Source organism: Arabidopsis lyrata (assembly GCF_000004255.2).
Source record: "Arabidopsis lyrata subsp. lyrata unplaced genomic scaffold ARALYscaffold_7, whole genome shotgun sequence".
Classification (NCBI taxonomy): domain Eukaryota; kingdom Viridiplantae; phylum Streptophyta; class Magnoliopsida; order Brassicales; family Brassicaceae; genus Arabidopsis; species Arabidopsis lyrata.
In genome coordinates, this window is record NW_003302549.1 from 8,659,271 (window position 1) to 8,676,288 (window position 17,018).

General features: G+C 37.3%; 6 protein-coding genes across 7 annotated transcripts; 4 read left to right on the forward strand and 2 right to left on the reverse strand.

Moving 5' to 3' along the window:
* Window positions 1-2,219: 2,219 nt before the first annotated feature.
* LOC9305897 (ER membrane protein complex subunit 3) lies at window positions 2,220-4,563 on the reverse strand. Its single transcript, XM_002869780.2, has 8 exons — window positions 4,330-4,563; window positions 4,150-4,243; window positions 3,454-3,573; window positions 3,328-3,376; window positions 3,067-3,166; window positions 2,911-2,972; window positions 2,730-2,788; window positions 2,220-2,540 (listed from the first exon to the last, which is right to left on the reverse strand). Exons 1-8 carry the CDS (start codon window positions 4,479-4,481, stop codon window positions 2,436-2,438), a joined length of 741 nt encoding a protein of 246 aa, XP_002869826.1. The 5' UTR covers window positions 4,482-4,563; the 3' UTR covers window positions 2,220-2,435.
* Window positions 4,564-4,749: 186 nt separating this feature from the next.
* LOC9305898 (F-box protein At4g22390) lies at window positions 4,750-6,708 on the forward strand. Its single transcript, XM_002867725.2, has 3 exons — window positions 4,750-5,995; window positions 6,170-6,250; window positions 6,497-6,708. The coding sequence occupies exons 1-2, from the start codon at window positions 4,833-4,835 to the stop codon at window positions 6,207-6,209; spliced, it is 1,203 nt and encodes a 400-aa protein (XP_002867771.1). The 5' UTR covers window positions 4,750-4,832; the 3' UTR covers window positions 6,210-6,250; window positions 6,497-6,708.
* Window positions 6,709-6,931: 223 nt separating this feature from the next.
* Window positions 6,932-7,969, forward strand: LOC9303844 (NHP2-like protein 1 homolog). Its single transcript, XM_002867726.2, has 2 exons — window positions 6,932-7,237; window positions 7,632-7,969. The coding sequence occupies exons 1-2, from the start codon at window positions 7,010-7,012 to the stop codon at window positions 7,788-7,790; spliced, it is 387 nt and encodes a 128-aa protein (XP_002867772.1). The 5' UTR covers window positions 6,932-7,009; the 3' UTR covers window positions 7,791-7,969.
* A 203-nt stretch (window positions 7,970-8,172) lies between these two features.
* On the forward strand, window positions 8,173-9,838 carry LOC9303845. The gene is made up of 5 exons (XM_002867727.2): window positions 8,173-8,777; window positions 8,874-8,985; window positions 9,174-9,255; window positions 9,334-9,385; window positions 9,483-9,838. The coding sequence occupies exons 1-5, from the start codon at window positions 8,232-8,234 to the stop codon at window positions 9,633-9,635; spliced, it is 945 nt and encodes a 314-aa protein (XP_002867773.2). The 5' UTR covers window positions 8,173-8,231; the 3' UTR covers window positions 9,636-9,838.
* On the reverse strand, window positions 9,692-12,157 carry LOC9303846. Its single transcript, XM_021017887.1, has 6 exons — window positions 11,533-12,157; window positions 11,068-11,179; window positions 10,792-10,963; window positions 10,489-10,706; window positions 10,099-10,260; window positions 9,692-10,006 (listed from the first exon to the last, which is right to left on the reverse strand). The coding sequence occupies exons 1-5, from the start codon at window positions 12,048-12,050 to the stop codon at window positions 10,138-10,140; spliced, it is 1,143 nt and encodes a 380-aa protein (XP_020873546.1). The 5' UTR covers window positions 12,051-12,157; the 3' UTR covers window positions 9,692-10,006; window positions 10,099-10,137.
* A 51-nt stretch (window positions 12,158-12,208) lies between these two features.
* On the forward strand, window positions 12,209-16,175 carry LOC9305899 (U4/U6.U5 tri-snRNP-associated protein 2). 2 transcript variants are annotated; one of them, XM_021017751.1, is made up of 9 exons: window positions 12,209-13,235; window positions 13,343-13,587; window positions 14,060-14,144; window positions 14,220-14,405; window positions 14,499-14,666; window positions 14,761-14,898; window positions 15,317-15,488; window positions 15,579-15,753; window positions 15,830-16,175. In XM_021017751.1, exons 1-9 carry the CDS (start codon window positions 12,873-12,875, stop codon window positions 15,924-15,926), a joined length of 1,629 nt encoding a protein of 542 aa, XP_020873410.1. In that variant the 5' UTR covers window positions 12,209-12,872; the 3' UTR covers window positions 15,927-16,175. The 2 variants fall into 2 exon arrangements, with proteins under 2 accessions (XP_020873410.1, XP_020873411.1); XM_021017752.1 differs by lacking the exon at window positions 12,209-13,235 and having other exon boundaries at window positions 13,502-13,587; window positions 14,022-14,144.
* The last annotated feature ends 843 nt before the right edge of the window (window positions 16,176-17,018 follow it).

Consider the following 17,018-nt stretch of genomic DNA (forward strand, 5'->3'; position numbering starts at 1 on the left):
GTGGTGAAAAATATCTATTTCTAAAATAAATAAATAAGTTATGCTCTATTATATAATAAATGATGTTTTAGTCAATACTTTGAATTAGGAATGCATCTTATAATCTGCTTATGGTTTAATATATTTAACATATGCATATATCTCTTATTATGTAATGTCGAATGAAATGATTTGTTTTAAAGTCAAATATCAAAATATGTCTTAAATAGATGGACAATTAAATGCAAACATAGTTCAAGTTGATCGAAGATTAGATTTCTCGTTTTGGTGATGGTTTGAAAAAGATTCTCATATATTTCTGTTGGCTCCATAAATAGACAATACTGCAATCAAACGGATCCATTACCACTACTTGACATCATCATCAAACTAGATAAACCGGGAAGTGGATTTACCATACAATTTGCTAGCATGGATCATATTGTTTAAAAACCTTTAAAATGATTTCTTTAGACAAATTCTGAATGTAGACTTTATATCATCCCTGATCGGTCAAATTTGTTGATTGAATCATTTGAACAAATAGCTGATGCAAGCCCTATTTCACTTCATAGTGACCTCTTAATTCATTTTAAAGAATAAGAAGTAGTAGGTGAAGGCGTCATTCGTGAATGGTTTTCCTAGGTCTGCGAAAAAGCTTTTTTAGCCGAAAAGCGAGTTGTTCGTTCACTCCTGGCATCCTATGTACACGTGGAGCACCTCAAATACTTTCGGTTCGAGGGTAGAGTCATTGCTTTGGCGTTGAAGAATGAAGTCCAAGTAGGTGTGCTCTTCGACCATTTTTTTTTATCTCCAGTTAGCGGGAAAAATAGTCTCGTTAGAGACATAAACACCGTTGAGATAGAGAGTATAATTGTTGCTTGCAAATATTAAAAATGAGTCAAGAAGAGTTCGATGAAGCTGATATTGGTCTGAGTTTTCTATAGAGATTGAGGCGGATTTGTTAAGGAAAACTAAGCTTTTGCTATACGAACAAGGTAAGATATTGCAGTTACCTTAGAGAACCGAGAGAGTTACATCGATATGAGAATAGAGAATCTCTATAATGACACTTATAAAAGATCAAGTGTCACTGTTTATTCAAGGTTTTGAATAAATGATCAATAAACAGTTTATTCAAGTGATACTTTTTTTCATTCAAGTTTAAGTGTGTTAAAAAAGAAAAATGACCTTTAAATTTGTAAAAGAAATATGATTGTCAAAAAAAAAATGTATATTTTGTTATATCACCACAAATCAAAGTATATACTATGGTTTTATATATAAATGAATTTGGTATATACTTTGAATTTTATAATATATATATATATATATATATATATATAATTTGAAAGTCATTTTTCTTTTTAAAAATACCATAACATATATATATATATATATATATATATATATATAACTGACCTTTGAATTTATTAAAATCAAACTGAATCTATAAAGAAAAATGAATTTATAAATACCATCATATATACTTTGATTTTTGGTGTTTACGGATATATATATATATATATATATATATGAATTTGGCATGTACTTTGAATTTCATAATATATATAATTCAAAAGTTATATATTATTTTGTGGTATATTTTGTTATATCACCAAAAGTATATACCAAAATTTTATTATATAATTATTTTGTGGTATATTTTGTTATATTATTTTTTAATAAAATTAAGTTATAATTTCTTATTTTAAATGTTTATCAAAATAAATAAATAAATAAATAATTTTTTTTATATAGAAGCCATTTTTTCTTTCTTTTATATTTGTTTTTGGTCAAAATTGGGTTAAAATATAGTTAAAACCGATTAACTTTTGGTTAAATTCTGGGTAAGTCAAACCAAATTAAATATTACCGGTTAACTGATCGGTTCAATTGGAAACGTAGTTTTAAGAACAAATTCGAAAGTACATGTAATTTATTGAGATTCAAGTTTTTTTTTGTGGTTTTTTAAGACGCAAAAAGTTTGCGAAGTTGAGATTGCAACTAGTGTAAAGATGAAAAATCAGCCAATACCAAAAAATGTGATTGTATGAAAAAAGAGAGAAGCAAATATGAAGTGGCAAAATATCACAACTTGTATATATTGGTACCAATCAAAATAATGAAGTATTTAATAGGTATATTGATCAATATACTAAAACTATAAAGGTTTCTATTTTGATCCTCTTTTCTTCGATATGTAATATATAGTCATATCATATGTATGGGAATCATGAGAACCGGACATAACCAGAGCTGAACCAAAAGTAAGTCCAAAACCTCTACAAATCATATAAATTACAGACTAAACCAACTCATACGAAAATATTGTTACCGAAGAAGTAGTAGAGATCACTTATGAAGAAAATTGTAGATAACCAAAACACAAGAATCTACGCTATCAGCAGAAAATAAAAGGATAAGAGCAAGAGCTTCGATTGAACAAGTGGTCTTTACCGCACAAGTTTTTTCAAAACGGATTCTGCCCGGTGCTCGAATCGAGGTAGAGCCCATTCATGTTGAATTATGTCGAGACCATCCTTCTCTGCACTCAGGCTCTGCGGACAATTTTGCAAATGCAATTATACAAAATCAGGCTTGGACCAAATTCAGACAGAATAAAAATTGTAGGACGATTCAAGGAAGTCAAAAAGTAAATAAAAGCCTAAAAAAGGTATGAATCGATAAGACAAACAAAAACAGAACGGTCATATGATGCAAGAACGGGAAGGTAATATTATATTTACCTTTGATGCATCGAATCCAAATCCACCCATTTGCATCATTCGTTGTGTGTCATCAATTGCTGCATAAGAAACAGAACACTTACAGTGACTAAAGCGGATTCACCAAGAAAGTACGATAGCTCAAAGTCAGGGCTTTTGAGGAAGACGTTATGAATGAATTAGTAAGTATCTGAACACTAACCATTTTCATCTCCAAGAATGAGACTGAATAAGCCTCTTAATCCAAACAAGTTTAAGAAGTACCTGAGACATAGAAGAACAGCCCATGAAACAAGAGGTGTAAACAAAACCCATATAAAACTACCACGCCCTGTTCTCTACGTAACGAGATACATACCAAGAACGGCTGCTCACGTAGCTAACATCAACAGTGCTCAGGTCGATTCCATTCTGTAACATAGACCTGAACCTTTGAGTCAGCGGAAATGGTATTTTGGCTGTAAGATAAGAGTAGGAAGTTTCAGAAGCTATGGAATACAAACGCAGGACAATAGTATTTCAAAAGGAACCGGAAAGGCAAACAACGTGATCCATCATAAATGCGTCTGTGAAGCTAAAAAAGGATTAAGATGAGACAGTATTAAAAGGGAAAACAAACCTGCAACAAACCCAGAGAAGAAGAAGTTGACCCATGCAAACGTGAGCGTCTGGAAGATAGTAGAATTCATCAGTTTCCTAATTTAGTGATGATAACATGACAAGAGATGAATTGCAATTCATTTACCTGTGGTATAATCATTGACAGATTTTTCTTCATCATATCCATGGCCATGTTAGGATCAGAAAACATCTGGGCTTGAGGATTTTGAGTTTGATCCTTGGGAACATGTAGCAACCCATTTTCCTGCAGAAAACAACACTTATGTCTGAGTAACCTTATTTGAACAGACACACTATACTACTGAGAAACCGCTGGTAAATATCTTGTACATTGCAATCTTGTCTTAAGAAAAACAAAGAGACAACACAAGAACGAGAAGAAATACAAAAAACAAGCTGTCATCATGCCAAAATGCATGCAACAACTCTTGGTAAACTAGTAAAGAACATAATTTCAGGATATGGAAGACATCTAATTCTACACAATTCTACAGAATCATTGCACACACGATAAGAATTTCCTTAAACTTATACCCAATCTTAGAAGCCAGAACCTTTAGTGCATTGGAATGTTTTCAAATTGTCATAATAAAAGCCTTCGATTTAACTAGTTAAAAGCTCGAATTATCTCAAGGAACTAAAGTAGATTAAACAAACAGAAGTTTTCATTAAGAACAAATCAGATAACAGCTGATAAACTACTAGCTCATGAAGCTCTAATCACCCAATACAGCTTGGTAATGACATAGTAGGAATCTCAAAGTTACAAACTTTCCCTAATAAGAAACTGAGAAACACAAACAAATCACAGAAACCATACCTCATTGCTAAAGTAGAATCTCCGAGCTCGGAACGATTTTGGCGGGATAAAATTAGCACCAGCCTTCAAATTCCTAGCCCTAATCACAACTTGTCTGGAAAATTCAAACCCATCAAAATCCAATTCAGCTAATTCTGAAAAATCAATTTACACAAAGAAGGAGAAGAGAAGATGAGTCACCCTTCTTTGACCATCTTCGCATCTGGAGTCGGAGAAGATCGCATGAGCTTAGATACGAAGTAACGGAGAATTCCAATAAGAACCATCACGACAGAGAGAGGGATCAAAACCCAGTCTCTGATGGCTGTGTCAAGAACCAGATCTTCCGCCATTGATAAGTCTCTTCAACGATCTCTTCTTCGTCTCTTAGCTCAATCCGATGAAGAAATTACAATCAAATCGAGAGACTAACCAAATTGGACCGATATAACCGATTTAAACCGAAAAATCCGATCCGATAGAAAGGAAACCACACGTTCCGACTGGACACGTTACCGGACTTAACCGAATCCATTGTCACCAACCCGAACCAACCGGATTCACCGGAACCGGACCCGAATCCATTATGATTTTAGTTCTCATTTCTCGACAACACTCAAAACCTCAGACTCGAAAATTCATTTCTCTCAAATCCTCTGAAACCCTAATTCCTCTCTCTCTCAATTTTCTTCGTGGAAACAAAAATGGCGGAATGTCCGATGGATCTCATCAACGAGTTGTTCCTCCGTCTCGCAGCAACTACGCTTGTACGTTGTCGCGCCGTCTCGAAGCCTTGCTTCTCTTTGATCGACAGTCCCGAGTTCATCTCATCTCATCTCCGTCGCAGACTCGAAACAGGACAACATCTCATGATCTTACTCCGAGGACCTCGTCTTCTACGTACGGTGGAGCTCGACTCGCCTGAGAACGTCACCGACATCCCTCATCCTTTACAAGCCGGAGGTTTTACAGAGGTTTTTGGTTCCTTTAACGGTGTCATCGGGTTATGCAACTCTCCTGTTGACATAGCGATTTTTAATCCTTCCACAAGGAAGATTCATCGGTTACCGATTGAGCCACTTGATTTCCCAGAACGTCACATCACTCGTGAGTATGTGTTTTACGGTTTGGGTTATGATTCTGTTAGCGATGACTTTAAAGTTGTGAGGATGCTTCAGTCTAAGCTTAAAGGAGGTAAAGAGAATTTTGGTTACCCTGTTGAAATCAAAGTTTTCAGCTTGAAGAAGAATTCGTGGAAGAGAGTGTGTCTTATGTTCGAGGTTCAGATTCTTTTCATTCACTACTATTACCATCTCTTGCCTCGTCGTGGTTATGGCGTGCTAGCTAACAATCATCTTCACTGGATTTTGCCTCGAAGGCAAGGAATCATTGCCTTTAACACGATAATCAGATTTGATCTTGCCTCTGATGACCTTGGAGTCCTCAGTTTCCCACGGGCTCTTTACACTGAAGATGATATGGATATTGGTGTGTTAGATGGCTGCGTTTGTTTGATGTGTTACGACGAGTTTAGCCATGTTGATGTTTGGGTTTTGAAGGAGTATGAAGATGTAAAATCTTGGACTAAGCTGTTTAGGGTGCCGAAACCAGAGAGTGTTGAATCGGTTGACTTCATGAGACCTCTGATCTATTCCAAGGACAGGAGCAAGATTTTACTGGAGATTAACAATGCGAAGAATCTCATGTGGTTTGATTTGGAAAGTAAGAGTCTTACAACTGTTGGAATAGAGTGTGATAGTTCATTTACCGCAGACATCCTCGTGAGTAGCCTTGTTTTGGGATGTAAAGGAGATCCTACTGAAGCTCAGCGCAGGAAAGATCAAATGGTGCCGAAGAGTAACAAAAGGTTTTATGCTCATCTCTAGCCAGTGTTTTCTTACTCGTTTTGTTTCCTTGATAGAATTGTAGAAATGGATAATAAGGCAAATGTTAGTCTTAGGTCTCTTTATTCTTTGATGTGTTACGGTTGCAAATGGTTAACTGTATCAACATGCTTAAACATCTAGTGTTACAATCTCAGGGATGGTTTTCTGTCCAAGGGATTCAAGCTGAAGCTATGAGCAAAGCGGGGGGAATTTCGGAGCCTAAACATTAGATCAAGGTAAGTGTAACTGTGTAATGAATCTAATGATATCGAGTATTTCCCTCAAGTTGGCATCTTCTTTTCTTTTCGATGTGAGATTTCCATCTGAACATAGATACATTATTGGATGTCTTAGGAAGTGGAACTTGAGTAAACGCCGGTTTAACATAAACAGTTTAGGAGCTTCATATAAAATCTGACTATTTCAAGTGTTATTGATTTTGAAACATGTAGATGCAATCTTGATCTGTGTTGGATTTTCAGGTACAGTAGCAGTAGCAGTAGCAGTCGCAGGGGGAAAGGAAATGGCAAAATCCTAAACCCATATGAGGTCTTCTTAGTACTAATAAGCTTAACCTATGTACGTAGTATTTCGTACGGAAATATGGTGTTCTTCTATATGTAATCGACTGGAGTCTATATGTAAAACTCTCGATCTCAAATCCTCAATCAAAAGTAAAATCAGGTTGCAAATATTGTTACTGAAGAGGATTTACTAGAGAACACATTGTTATGACGTTAATCGTAGACAACAAAAAAAAGGAAAGAAAAGGAGATGTGAAACGATTTAACCAAACTAAACCGAAATAATTGAATAAGACAGGGATAGCCGACAACAAAGGTCGGTTCGGACCCAAATTCACAACCCGAACACCCGACCCGAATCATGTTTCTATATATACCTTCTTTTTTTTCGGTAAAGGACCGATTTCTTAACATTGTCAAATCTTTTAAAAACCCTAATTTGATTCTCTGAGCTTATTGAGAACGAAGAAGATGGCGGGAGAGGCAGTGAACCCTAAGGCGTATCCGTTAGCAGATTCTCAGTTATCGATAACAATACTGGATCTTGTTCAACAAGCTACTAACTACAAGCAGCTTAAGAAGGGAGCTAATGAAGCTACCAAGACATTGAACCGTGGGATCTCTGAGTTCGTTGTTATGGCTGCTGATGCTGAACCACTTGAGATTCTTCTTCATCTTCCTTTACTTGCCGAAGATAAGGTTATCATCTCTTCCTCTCTCTCTCGATTAGCAAGACTTGTTTCTTTCTGGAAACAGTCTTTTTGCGTTAAAGATCTTGTGTGTCGTTAGGCTAGTTTTATCAGATTTTGGTGGCTCTTAGAAGCTTAAGACGCCATTTTCTCTGTTGACTTGTGTCATGGAAGTTTCTCTGTTTAATTCAGTTTGATCCTCATTGCATCTATATAGTTGTTGGGGTATGCTTCAATTTCACTCTTGAGGAAGACCTGATTTATTATAGCTAAAGTTTATCATAGTTTAATGTTTAAAAAAAATGTAGCTTCGAGTTCACTCTTGAGGAAGTCATGATTCGTTATAGCTATAGTTTATCCATTTTAACTAACTCTTTCTTTCATTTCTCTCCATTTTAATGCAGAATGTGCCGTATGTGTTTGTACCTTCGAAGCAAGCATTGGGAAGAGCATGCGGAGTAACGAGATCTGTGATCGCTTGTTCAGTGACATCGAACGAGGCAAGCCAGTTGAAGTCACAGATTCAGCACCTGAAGGATGCGATAGAGAAGCTCCTGATCTAAGGAATTTTGTTCGGTATGAAGAGTCTCTGCAATGTGGAGTGGCTCTGACTGAAGTTAGTTTGTGCAATTTACGTATTTGGAGATTGTATTGTGAGAGATTTTGTATCTACTGGTGTGTTCATGCATTATTTTGTGGAACATCATCACTCATTTGTGCAATTGAGTTTCTTAGATTTGGATTTTGGTGCTTGGTTCACTAACTACACTAACGATCTACTTAAGGCCCATTATGAAAAATTGAAAATTATTCTTATCTTCGCACACTTGCTACAATTTTTGATTTTTCATCGCTTTGCTTTGTTCACAAACTAAAACATTCTTTTATTCGTTTGTTCCACACTTTGCGTAATAGAAAATAAAAATCTTTGTTCTTCACAAAGCTTTTTATAAAGTGATGTAATCTTCTTATGGAGTCAGCAAAATCAATACATTTTACAAGCAATGGCATCCTCTTATATGTCTATTACACAACCAGTGGTTTCGTCTAACTCTAAACTACGTTCAGGGATAAATAGCTTTAGCTCATGCTCAAGTTACACGAAGAATTCTCGCGTGTTATCAACACTTTGCAAGGGTTCTATCAATCCGAGTTTTCATCTCGATCTATCACACTCAAATCGAAGCACTTCGAAGCATTACACAAGAGTAAGAAAATTAGAATCAGATTGGGAAGAGAGCAAAGATGAAGAGAAATCTGATCAGGAAGAGAGCGAAGATGAAGAGAAATCTGATTGGGAAGAGAACAAAGATGAAGAGAATGACAATAACAAGGAAGACCGTCGAGCGGAGGAGACGGTTCGAAAGCTATACACTGATATCAAGGACCGAAACATCATGGAGAAAGACTATCAGGCAGAGGAGACAGTTCTAAAGCTATACTCCGATATCAAGGACCGAAACATCGATGGAATTTCAGAAGTTATTGGAGATGAATGCCAGTTCTTTTCCAACTTTTTATCTAAGTATCGACTTTTGCAAGGCAAGAAGGTAAGGATGTTGTTTAGGTAACTTAATAACCTTTCTTTTACAAAGCTTTATTTTAGGAATCCGTGTTATAAGGGTAATATGGTTTTATAAATGCAGCAAGTTATGGCTTTCTTCTACTGGTTGATCAAGAAGCTGGGAAAAGATATCAAGATTATTGTTAAACCAACGTTCAAAGACGGCATGACCGTTGGAGTTCAATGGCAACTCGGTTAGTGTCCTAGTTTCAATATCCTAAACCGATTTAACTAATAACCTTCTCCAGAATACCAAATCGGAACAAGTCTTCTTTTCACCAGACCATGATATTACATAACCGGAGAAAATAAAAGACCAAACCAAAATTGACCAATCCGATTAAAATGATTGTTCTTACGACGGTTTACCTGTAATATGCAGAATGTGATAAGTCACACATCCAATTGGGGAAGGGATTCAGTTTCCACATTTGCCATATGTACCAGGGAAAGCTGTTGATAAAGTCAGTATTCGTTCCTGTCCAAATTTAGTTTTCATACCGCCGTGATCATGACCATATATATAAACCAAAACAATGCAGGAATGTTGAGATGTTCATGGAGCCAATTTTCCACATAGAGCATCTAAGACTAGTGAGCCTGATCAATTCGATGAATCATGTCATGTTCATAAGATTTATGTGAGTCACTTACTTAGCTATTGTGGTTTATCCTTTTTGTTCTGATGCAGAGAACTATGGCGTTTGCAGTGAGTATGGCTGAGAAGATATTCACTTTGTTGAGACCAGGGGAAAACACAAGGAGACAAGCAATGATACTCCTGCTACTTGCTCTTCTGCTGCTTGCTGCAGCCGCTTTCTACTTCACACGACTGAGTTTCTGATAAAAACACGCGAATAACATGGAAGATAGCAGGAAATAAAACCATAGAAAATAAGATTTTTCTATCAGTAGGATGCAAATATTTCCAACAGGGAAAACATAGTTAAACACATGAGTTTTTTTTTTTCCTAAGACATTCATGGGTGAATGGCGTTAAATACAAAACATATGCGCCATTTCACCCTTAACACTAGAGTTTCAGTACAATACTAAATACAACATCAACCTAACCATGTCGATACACAACCAACTAAAACAAAGAACCCAACGGAAGATTAAAATAGCATTAACGGAAGTTAAAAGTGAAAAGGTTCTTTTCTTCCCTATCAGAGTTCTACACCAAGGAGTCATAAGTAGGTTCCCTAGATACACCTGCAAGAGAGATGTGATACAGAAGTCAGTTGCCACTTTTGGACAATGCTAATATATATATATCATAATTTGTGAAATCAAACTTCACTTACACTAGTAGTTCCTAGTTAATTAAGTCAGACCAGAAGATATCACGACTGCTTGTACATATGGCGCCTCAGCATCTCATTTATCCCCACAGCTGAAATGCTTTCACATCCAAGAAGATCGCGGAGCTTTTCATCACACTGAATAGCCATTGGATTTACAGGGTCCTGCAAAAAAATTGAAGAGCAGAATAAACAGATCTTCGTTTTCCTGTTTATGACCATTCAAAGAGCTCTATAACATACAGCAATGTGAAATCCTATACTGTAAATTATCTTATAGAGTAATCCAACAAAACAAGCTTTTGTTAGCAGCAAACAGAAAACTTTTGGGAAGCAGTAAAGGAGAAACCAGAGGATTTCAAGACCCACAAGGACCTTAGATAAAATCCTCACCTCTAAATTGTTGAGTTTTATGTATTCCCAAACACGACGAATGATCTCTTTGTCTGTCATCTCCGCCTCACCAGTGCCAAAGAACTTAGCAAGTGGCTCAGATAATGCAACAGTTGAACTAACAGCAGCTGAACTAACAGCAGTTGAATTAACAGGCTCTGTGGTCTCAGTCTTAGTCTCCACCTCAGCTTTTGCCTTTTTTGCTTGACCAGAGTCCTCTGCCAAAAGTCAAAAAGTCAGTAACATTGAACTAACCAAGAACAGTTGGGACTCAGCAAAAACCGCTTGTAAATGAACCATTACTTGATGGATCAAGCGGGAGAATATGCTTAGCAAGCAACTTATTCATCTTGAACATGTCAGTGCAATCAGTCTCAAAAACCACACGCAACGCATCATCACAGATGATCTTCCGCTTGTTACTCGGATCTTGAAGGTTATTCTTCCTTATATAAGCCCACAGTTGCCTCACAATCTGAAACCAAAAGCCAAATACAGCAACACATAAATAAAAAACCAATTGCTTATACACATGGGAGTGACAGATAGTCATAATCGTGAATGGAAGAAGGTGCTAGCCTCAGTTCTGGGAAGAGCAGGTTCACCAACAACGACTTGAAGTTCTGGAGAAACCCTACAGACTTTATTTAGTCCTCCAGGACCACCCTTTCTTTTAGTTCCAGCCGGAGCACTGCAATAGAGAACATTGAGGAAAAGTTGACAAACCCAAGTAAGTCATAAAAGAAAATTCCAATTTTAGCTCCAGCATAAAGAAATACCAACTATAATACAACGGTGTGTGTGTGTATCAATGAGCTAAAAATATCGAAGGATGATAATTCTAAACTTGGGCATGTAAACCTAAAACAAAGTAAATGAACAAAATTGACCTAAGACTTAGACATTCCTAAAAAGGAAAATCATGTTTCCCACGAAAGTACCAAAAGCCCTAATTACTGGAATCGGAACAACTTTCAGCAAAATTACGAACATTTGAAGCTCAAATCACCGAAATCGAACCCTGAATTATGTTGCGAACCCTACCTTTCTTTTGGGGCCTGATTAGCGCCTTGTGAAAGCATCACAGAGGATTGTTGCCGCGGAGACTGGTGCTGGTGCTGGTGCTGATGCTGTTGCGGCGGCATGTAAACCGGATAAGGCTGCCGGAAATTTAGGTCATAAGAGTGATAAGGAGGCTGAAGAGCGAAATGTGGAGGATATTGTTGTGATTGAGAAACAGAGAATTGCGAAGGATGGCTAAGTGTGAAATGCCCTTTCGCCACCGGAACATTGACGCCGGAATGCAAATTCTGCTGAGAAGACGGCGGCGGAGGATGAGATTGTTGTACGGATGAAGCGGAGGCGACGGAAGCTGAAGGGATTTGGTGAGAACGGAGGAGAATATTGATCTGATCTCTGATGAAAGTCGTCTTCTCCGTGAGGTCTAACCCTAACTTAGCTTCAAGCTGTTGAACAACACTGGTTAACGATGTGAGAGAGCTAGGGTCTGATTGCCGAAGCAAAGTCTCGACTCCTTTTGCTAGATCCTGGTCCGACACCATTGTCGAGAGAATTTCAAAGCTTTTTCATACACCAAAAAAAAAATCTTTAAGGAAAAAAAAAAAACAAATACCCCACAAGAAAAAAAAAAACAAATTCTCTCTATCTCTTTCTCTCTCTTATCTTCTTCTTGCTTCCTCTTTCTCTCTAATCTTGTCTCTTTCTCTCTCTCTTTATAACTGTTGGAATGACGAATATACCCTTAAGGGTTGGTTAGATTTATCAAATGATGACAAATGTCGGTATTACCCTTGTGAGTCATGGTATCTAAGGCTTATAGGTAGAGGTTGTTGTCGTCTTATTGCTAATCTGTTTGCTTTTTACTTCTTGGCCAGCTGGCTTTAACTTGAGAACTCATCTCTTTAACTCGTGTAAATGTCGAATATGTCCCTGTAGGTTTTGACGCGTTTACTGTTGTTTGTTTCGAGATGCTTGAGGGTATAATGGTAATTCGTTCAGTATCGGATCGAGATCAATAGCCGTACTGCAAAAATGGAACAGATTGCTATTGGGCTATAACAGTACGGCCCAATAAGAAATATTCGGCCTTTTAAGCGAGTGAATCTACTGGGGGAACTTGAGTCGGCTCTTGAAGCATTTTTTGTTGTGTGTCGAATTTCGAATTTTCTCGGGAAAATTGGCGAGAAAATTGGGAACGAGAGATAAGTGCGAGTAGATTCACGACTGTCGACTCTTGTGATCTGAAGTATTTGGCGTTTATTTGGAAGAATCATTGCTTCTTTGGTTGAGGATCTTCGTGTGTCGCTGGGATTTTGTGTTCTAGGGTTTTTGAAGCAAGCTTTAGCGTAAGGAAAATCTTGAGAATGAAAGGTGAAAGAGAAGTTAAGAATGGTGTTTCTGAGGACGAGAGAGAGGTGAAGAGGAAGAGAGTGATGGAACGGTCTGATTCACCACCTCCACCACTCGGTTTCAACAATCCTCTTTTGCCGTTGGCTAATGCTTACGATGATGATGATGAGGAAGATGATAACGAGCAGAAGAAATCGCAAACTCGTGGTAATGGAATTGCGAAAGGTGAGGGAAATGGTAACAAAGTGAGAGGAGAAGTGGTCGACGACGAAGATGATGATGATGATGATGATGAAGCTTCGAAGGGGAGGGGAAAGCATTCACGCCATGTTGAAGTTCGTCGTGATTGTCCTTATCTTGATACCGTTAATCGTCAGGTAATTTTCACTGTACCAGTTTCAAGTGTTGGTTCTTGTAATGTATCTATGGTCGATCATTAAGCTTCTGCTGACTTCATTGTAAAGTATCTTGTGTTGTATTTCAGGTGTTGGATTTTGATTTTGAGAGGTTTTGCTCTGTCTCCTTGTCAAATCTGAATGTGTATGCGTGTCTTGTTTGTGGGAAGTACTTCCAAGGAAGAAGCCAGAAGTCTCATGCTTATACACATAGCTTGGAAGCAGGACACCACGTTTACATCAATCTTCTGACAGAGAAGGTTTATTGTCTTCCTGATAGTTACGAGATCAATGACCCTTCTTTGGATGACATTCGACATGTTTTAAACCCAAGGTATGTTGGATCTTGTGACTACTACTTCTTGATGTGTTGTGTGCAATCAGTTTTTTCTTGACAGTTCAAACTATTATTACCCGCATTGATATGTGAATTTGTGGCCTTACTATTGTCTCTATCAGTTTCGTCTTACTAGTTCTCTGTATCATCTGCCATCCATTTATATTGGATCTTGTGACTGCTACTTCTTACTGCTTTGTGTGCAATCATTCTCCATGTTCAAAGTATTTCTACCCGCATTGATTTGTGAACCTATGAGCCTTTGCACGTACTTAACAAAATAAAATTCTTTGTCTATCATCTCAAGCTATCTCAATCAGCTTCTTCTTGCTAGTTTTCTGTATCATCTACCATCTATTTTTTTCATTGCATGATAGCTTGAACATATTACTCTTCTTTCATGCTTTGTCAATTTTTCTTTGATTTTTCAGTTCCTTTTTATGAAGGCTTCGGTGCTATCCATTTACAGGTTTAGTAGAGCACAAGTAGAGGAGCTTGACAAGAATAGGCAGTGGTCTAGGGCTCTTGATGGCTCTGACTATCTTCCGGGAATGGTAATCCTCTCTCTTTGATTACACCTATTTTTAAAAATAATTTGTCTCCTAAAGGTTTAGCTTGCAAATATGTAGGTGGGGCTGAACAACATACAAAAGACAGAGTTTGTGAATGTTACAATCCAGTCGTTGATGAGAGTTACTCCTTTAAGGAATTTTTTCCTCATTCCTGAGAATTATCAGCATTGCAAGTCCCCTCTTGTTCACCGCTTTGGGGAACTAACTCGCAAGATTTGGCATGCTCGAAACTTTAAAGGACAGGTCTGACTCAATTTATGCCTCTCACTTTTTTAGTTTTTGTTATGCCCTTACCTATTGAGGACCTCGCTAAATTAAGTTACCTTGCATCAACAGGTAAGTCCACATGAATTCTTGCAAGCTGTCATGAAAGCCAGCAAGAAACGCTTTAGGATAGGCCAACAGTCAGATCCAGTAGAGTTTATGTCGTGGCTCCTCAACACTTTGCACATGGATCTTAAAACTTCAAAGGACGCCAGCAGTATCATCCACAAGTGCTTCCAGGTATTTGTCCGTCCTTTGACATGTCGACCTAATGTAGTTTGATATAATTGCTTACGAATAACTGCATCTCCATGTAACCTTCTAACCGTTACAGGGGGAGCTGGAGGTTGTGAGAGAGTATCAAGGCAATGAAAACAAAGAAATCTCCAGGATGCCTTTTCTGATGCTCGGGCTAGATTTGCCACCGCCTCCTCTTTTCAAAGATGTCATGGAGAAAAACATAATTCCGCAGGTATACACCTCTTGCTTTAGATTTTGCAGTTATATGGCTATTTCAAACCTTGAAAGTCTTGCTACTCTGTCCCATTTACAAACTGCCTTTCAGAAAAGGGAACGTTTTTATCAATAAGATAATGTGAACTGCTAGAAAACTTTTAATTTCTCGATATACAGCTACATAATAGTGTCACATTTGGTTGAGATACAATAATAGGGATTCTTAAATAGTGGCTTTGCAAATTTACTATCCTTGAGTAAACTTTCTTTTTCGAATCCAGTTTAATGACTTGGGAAAGGGTAGAATTCTCTGAGTCCTTGGTTGTTTGGACCTCCTGTAGCCTTTATGGCTTGTTACCTTGTATATGCGTCTTTGAGTTTTTAGTTTGCAAAGTGAGGTTAGCGGAAACTAATTTCTTTGATGTTTGGGTCAGGTTGCTCTATTCGATTTGTTGAAGAAGTTTGATGGAGAAACTGTGACAGAGGTGGTTCGCCCTAAGCTGGCCAGAATGAGATATCGTATAACAAAATCTCCTCCTTACTTGATGTTCCATATGGTTCGGTTCAAGAAGAATAACTTCTTCAAAGAGAAGAACCCTACCTTGGGTTAGCCTTTTTGGAATTTTTGTGACGTTAATGTTGTATAAGGAATCCTTAATGCCTGTTTAATTGACCCATTGTTTGTCAATGCCACAGTTAACTTCCCAGTGAAGGACATGGAGCTGAGGGATTACATACCATCATTGCCTAGAGCACCAGAAGGCGAGAAGGTGTGTTCGAAGTATAATCTAATCGCGAACATTGTACATGATGGTAAGCCGGAGGACGGGTACTTCAGAGTCTTTGTGCAGCGCAAGTCACAAGAACTATGGTAAAGCTTTCTCGGTCTATGGTACAGGATCTATATATCTGAGCATAAATTAATTTGGGGATAATGTTTATTTCAGGTACGAGATGCAGGATCTTCATGTTGCAGAGACACTTCCCCAGATGGTGGAACTATCAGAAGCATACATGCAGATTTATGAGCAGCAGGATGAATAAAGAGCACTGGAAACATACTGACTTGATCTGGTTTAAGAGTAAAAGTTACCAGTTTTTTCTTGAAATTGAGGAGGAATGAGATTAGAGATTTGTTTCACAACTCTTTTTGGGGAAAAAAGATTCTTGAACCTCTTTAAGGATAGAGAGAGCATGTTGTTGCTATGGATAAAAAGACGCATATATGAGTTTTGGGAAGAGCTTTATGCATTGCGAAGAAAGTAAAAAAAAACACATGACTTTTGAGTTTCATTTCGGGAAAAATGTCGTTAAAATCCCCAACTTATTCAAAACGTTGATTTAAATCCTCAACTCATGACGAAACGAAATAAATATCAAACTTATGTTGACTTTCCAAATAAATATTAAACTTATGTTGACTTTCCAAATAAACACCAAACTTTCATTGACTTTCCAAATAAATATCAAACTTCCGTTGACCTGACCATATTAGGTACGACGTTAAGTGGGTTACTAAATCCTCAACTCATGACAAAACGAAATAAATATCAAACATATGTTGACTTTCCAAATAAATATCAAATTTATGTTGACTTTCCAAATAAATATCAAACTTCCGTTGACATGGCCATATTAGGTATGACGTTAAGTGAGTTAATAGATCTCGTTAACGAAGGTAATTTTCTGTTAACATATATGTTAATTGATAACGACATTGTTTCATATAACAACAAAACGACGTCGTTTTGTCGTAACGATTGAATTAAATCCCTAAAGTCAATCTTAGATCCCCAAATCGAGCAAAATCCCTAATCCTAAATAGAGTATGATTTGAAACTCGAGATTTTATTGAACAGTTAACACAAAACAACGTCGTTTTATGTTTAGAAGGAATACTTGTTAGTGTTTTGATCAACAAACGAACTCTGTTTTAACAGAGTATGAAGAACAAAACCAAAATGAAAAATAAAGTATGAAGACACGTGATCTCTATTGATAAGAAAAAATGTATTACACACAATGACGTTCTTGAGTTTGACTCGATCTACTTGTACCACACGAAACAACGTATTCGCACATGTGGGAATGGTAAAGACCCAACTTTACGAACACACACATCTGTACGTACGTACA

Excerpts from the sequence above, each read along its gene's own strand:
- LOC9303845 (XM_002867727.2), top strand. The coding sequence starts at position 8,232 with ATGGCATCCTCTTATATGTCTATTACACAACCAGTGGTTTCGTCTAAC. Across the intron at positions 8,778-8,873 it reads GACTTTTGCAAGGCAAGAAG|CAAGTTATGGCTTTCTTCTA; the intron begins GTAAGGATGTTG and ends TTATAAATGCAG. Across the intron at positions 9,256-9,333 it reads CAGGGAAAGCTGTTGATAAA|GAATGTTGAGATGTTCATGG; the intron begins GTCAGTATTCGT and ends AAAACAATGCAG.
- LOC9305897 (XM_002869780.2), bottom strand. The coding sequence starts at position 4,481 with ATGGCGGAAGATCTGGTTCTTGACACAGCCATCAGAGACTGGGTTTTG. Across the intron at positions 3,574-4,149 it reads GATTCTACTTTAGCAATGAG|GAAAATGGGTTGCTACATGT; the intron begins GTATGGTTTCTG and ends TGTTTTCTGCAG. Across the intron at positions 3,167-3,327 it reads CTTCTCTGGGTTTGTTGCAG|CCAAAATACCATTTCCGCTG; the intron begins GTTTGTTTTCCC and ends CTTATCTTACAG.
- LOC9303846 (XM_021017887.1), bottom strand. The coding sequence starts at position 12,050 with ATGGTGTCGGACCAGGATCTAGCAAAAGGAGTCGAGACTTTGCTTCGG. Across the intron at positions 10,964-11,067 it reads CTGCTCTTCCCAGAACTGAG|ATTGTGAGGCAACTGTGGGC; the intron begins GCTAGCACCTTC and ends TTTTGGTTTCAG. Across the intron at positions 10,707-10,791 it reads TCTCCCGCTTGATCCATCAA|AGGACTCTGGTCAAGCAAAA; the intron begins GTAATGGTTCAT and ends GACTTTTGGCAG.
- LOC9305898 (XM_002867725.2), top strand. The coding sequence starts at position 4,833 with ATGGCGGAATGTCCGATGGATCTCATCAACGAGTTGTTCCTCCGTCTC. Across the intron at positions 5,996-6,169 it reads GTGCCGAAGAGTAACAAAAG|GGATGGTTTTCTGTCCAAGG; the intron begins GTTTTATGCTCA and ends TTACAATCTCAG.
- LOC9305899 (XM_021017751.1), top strand. The coding sequence starts at position 12,873 with ATGAAAGGTGAAAGAGAAGTTAAGAATGGTGTTTCTGAGGACGAGAGA. Across the intron at positions 13,588-14,059 it reads CGACATGTTTTAAACCCAAG|GTTTAGTAGAGCACAAGTAG; the intron begins GTATGTTGGATC and ends ATCCATTTACAG. Across the intron at positions 15,754-15,829 it reads CGCAAGTCACAAGAACTATG|GTACGAGATGCAGGATCTTC; the intron begins GTAAAGCTTTCT and ends TGTTTATTTCAG.
- LOC9303844 (XM_002867726.2), top strand. The coding sequence starts at position 7,010 with ATGGCGGGAGAGGCAGTGAACCCTAAGGCGTATCCGTTAGCAGATTCT. Across the intron at positions 7,238-7,631 it reads CTTTACTTGCCGAAGATAAG|AATGTGCCGTATGTGTTTGT; the intron begins GTTATCATCTCT and ends ATTTTAATGCAG.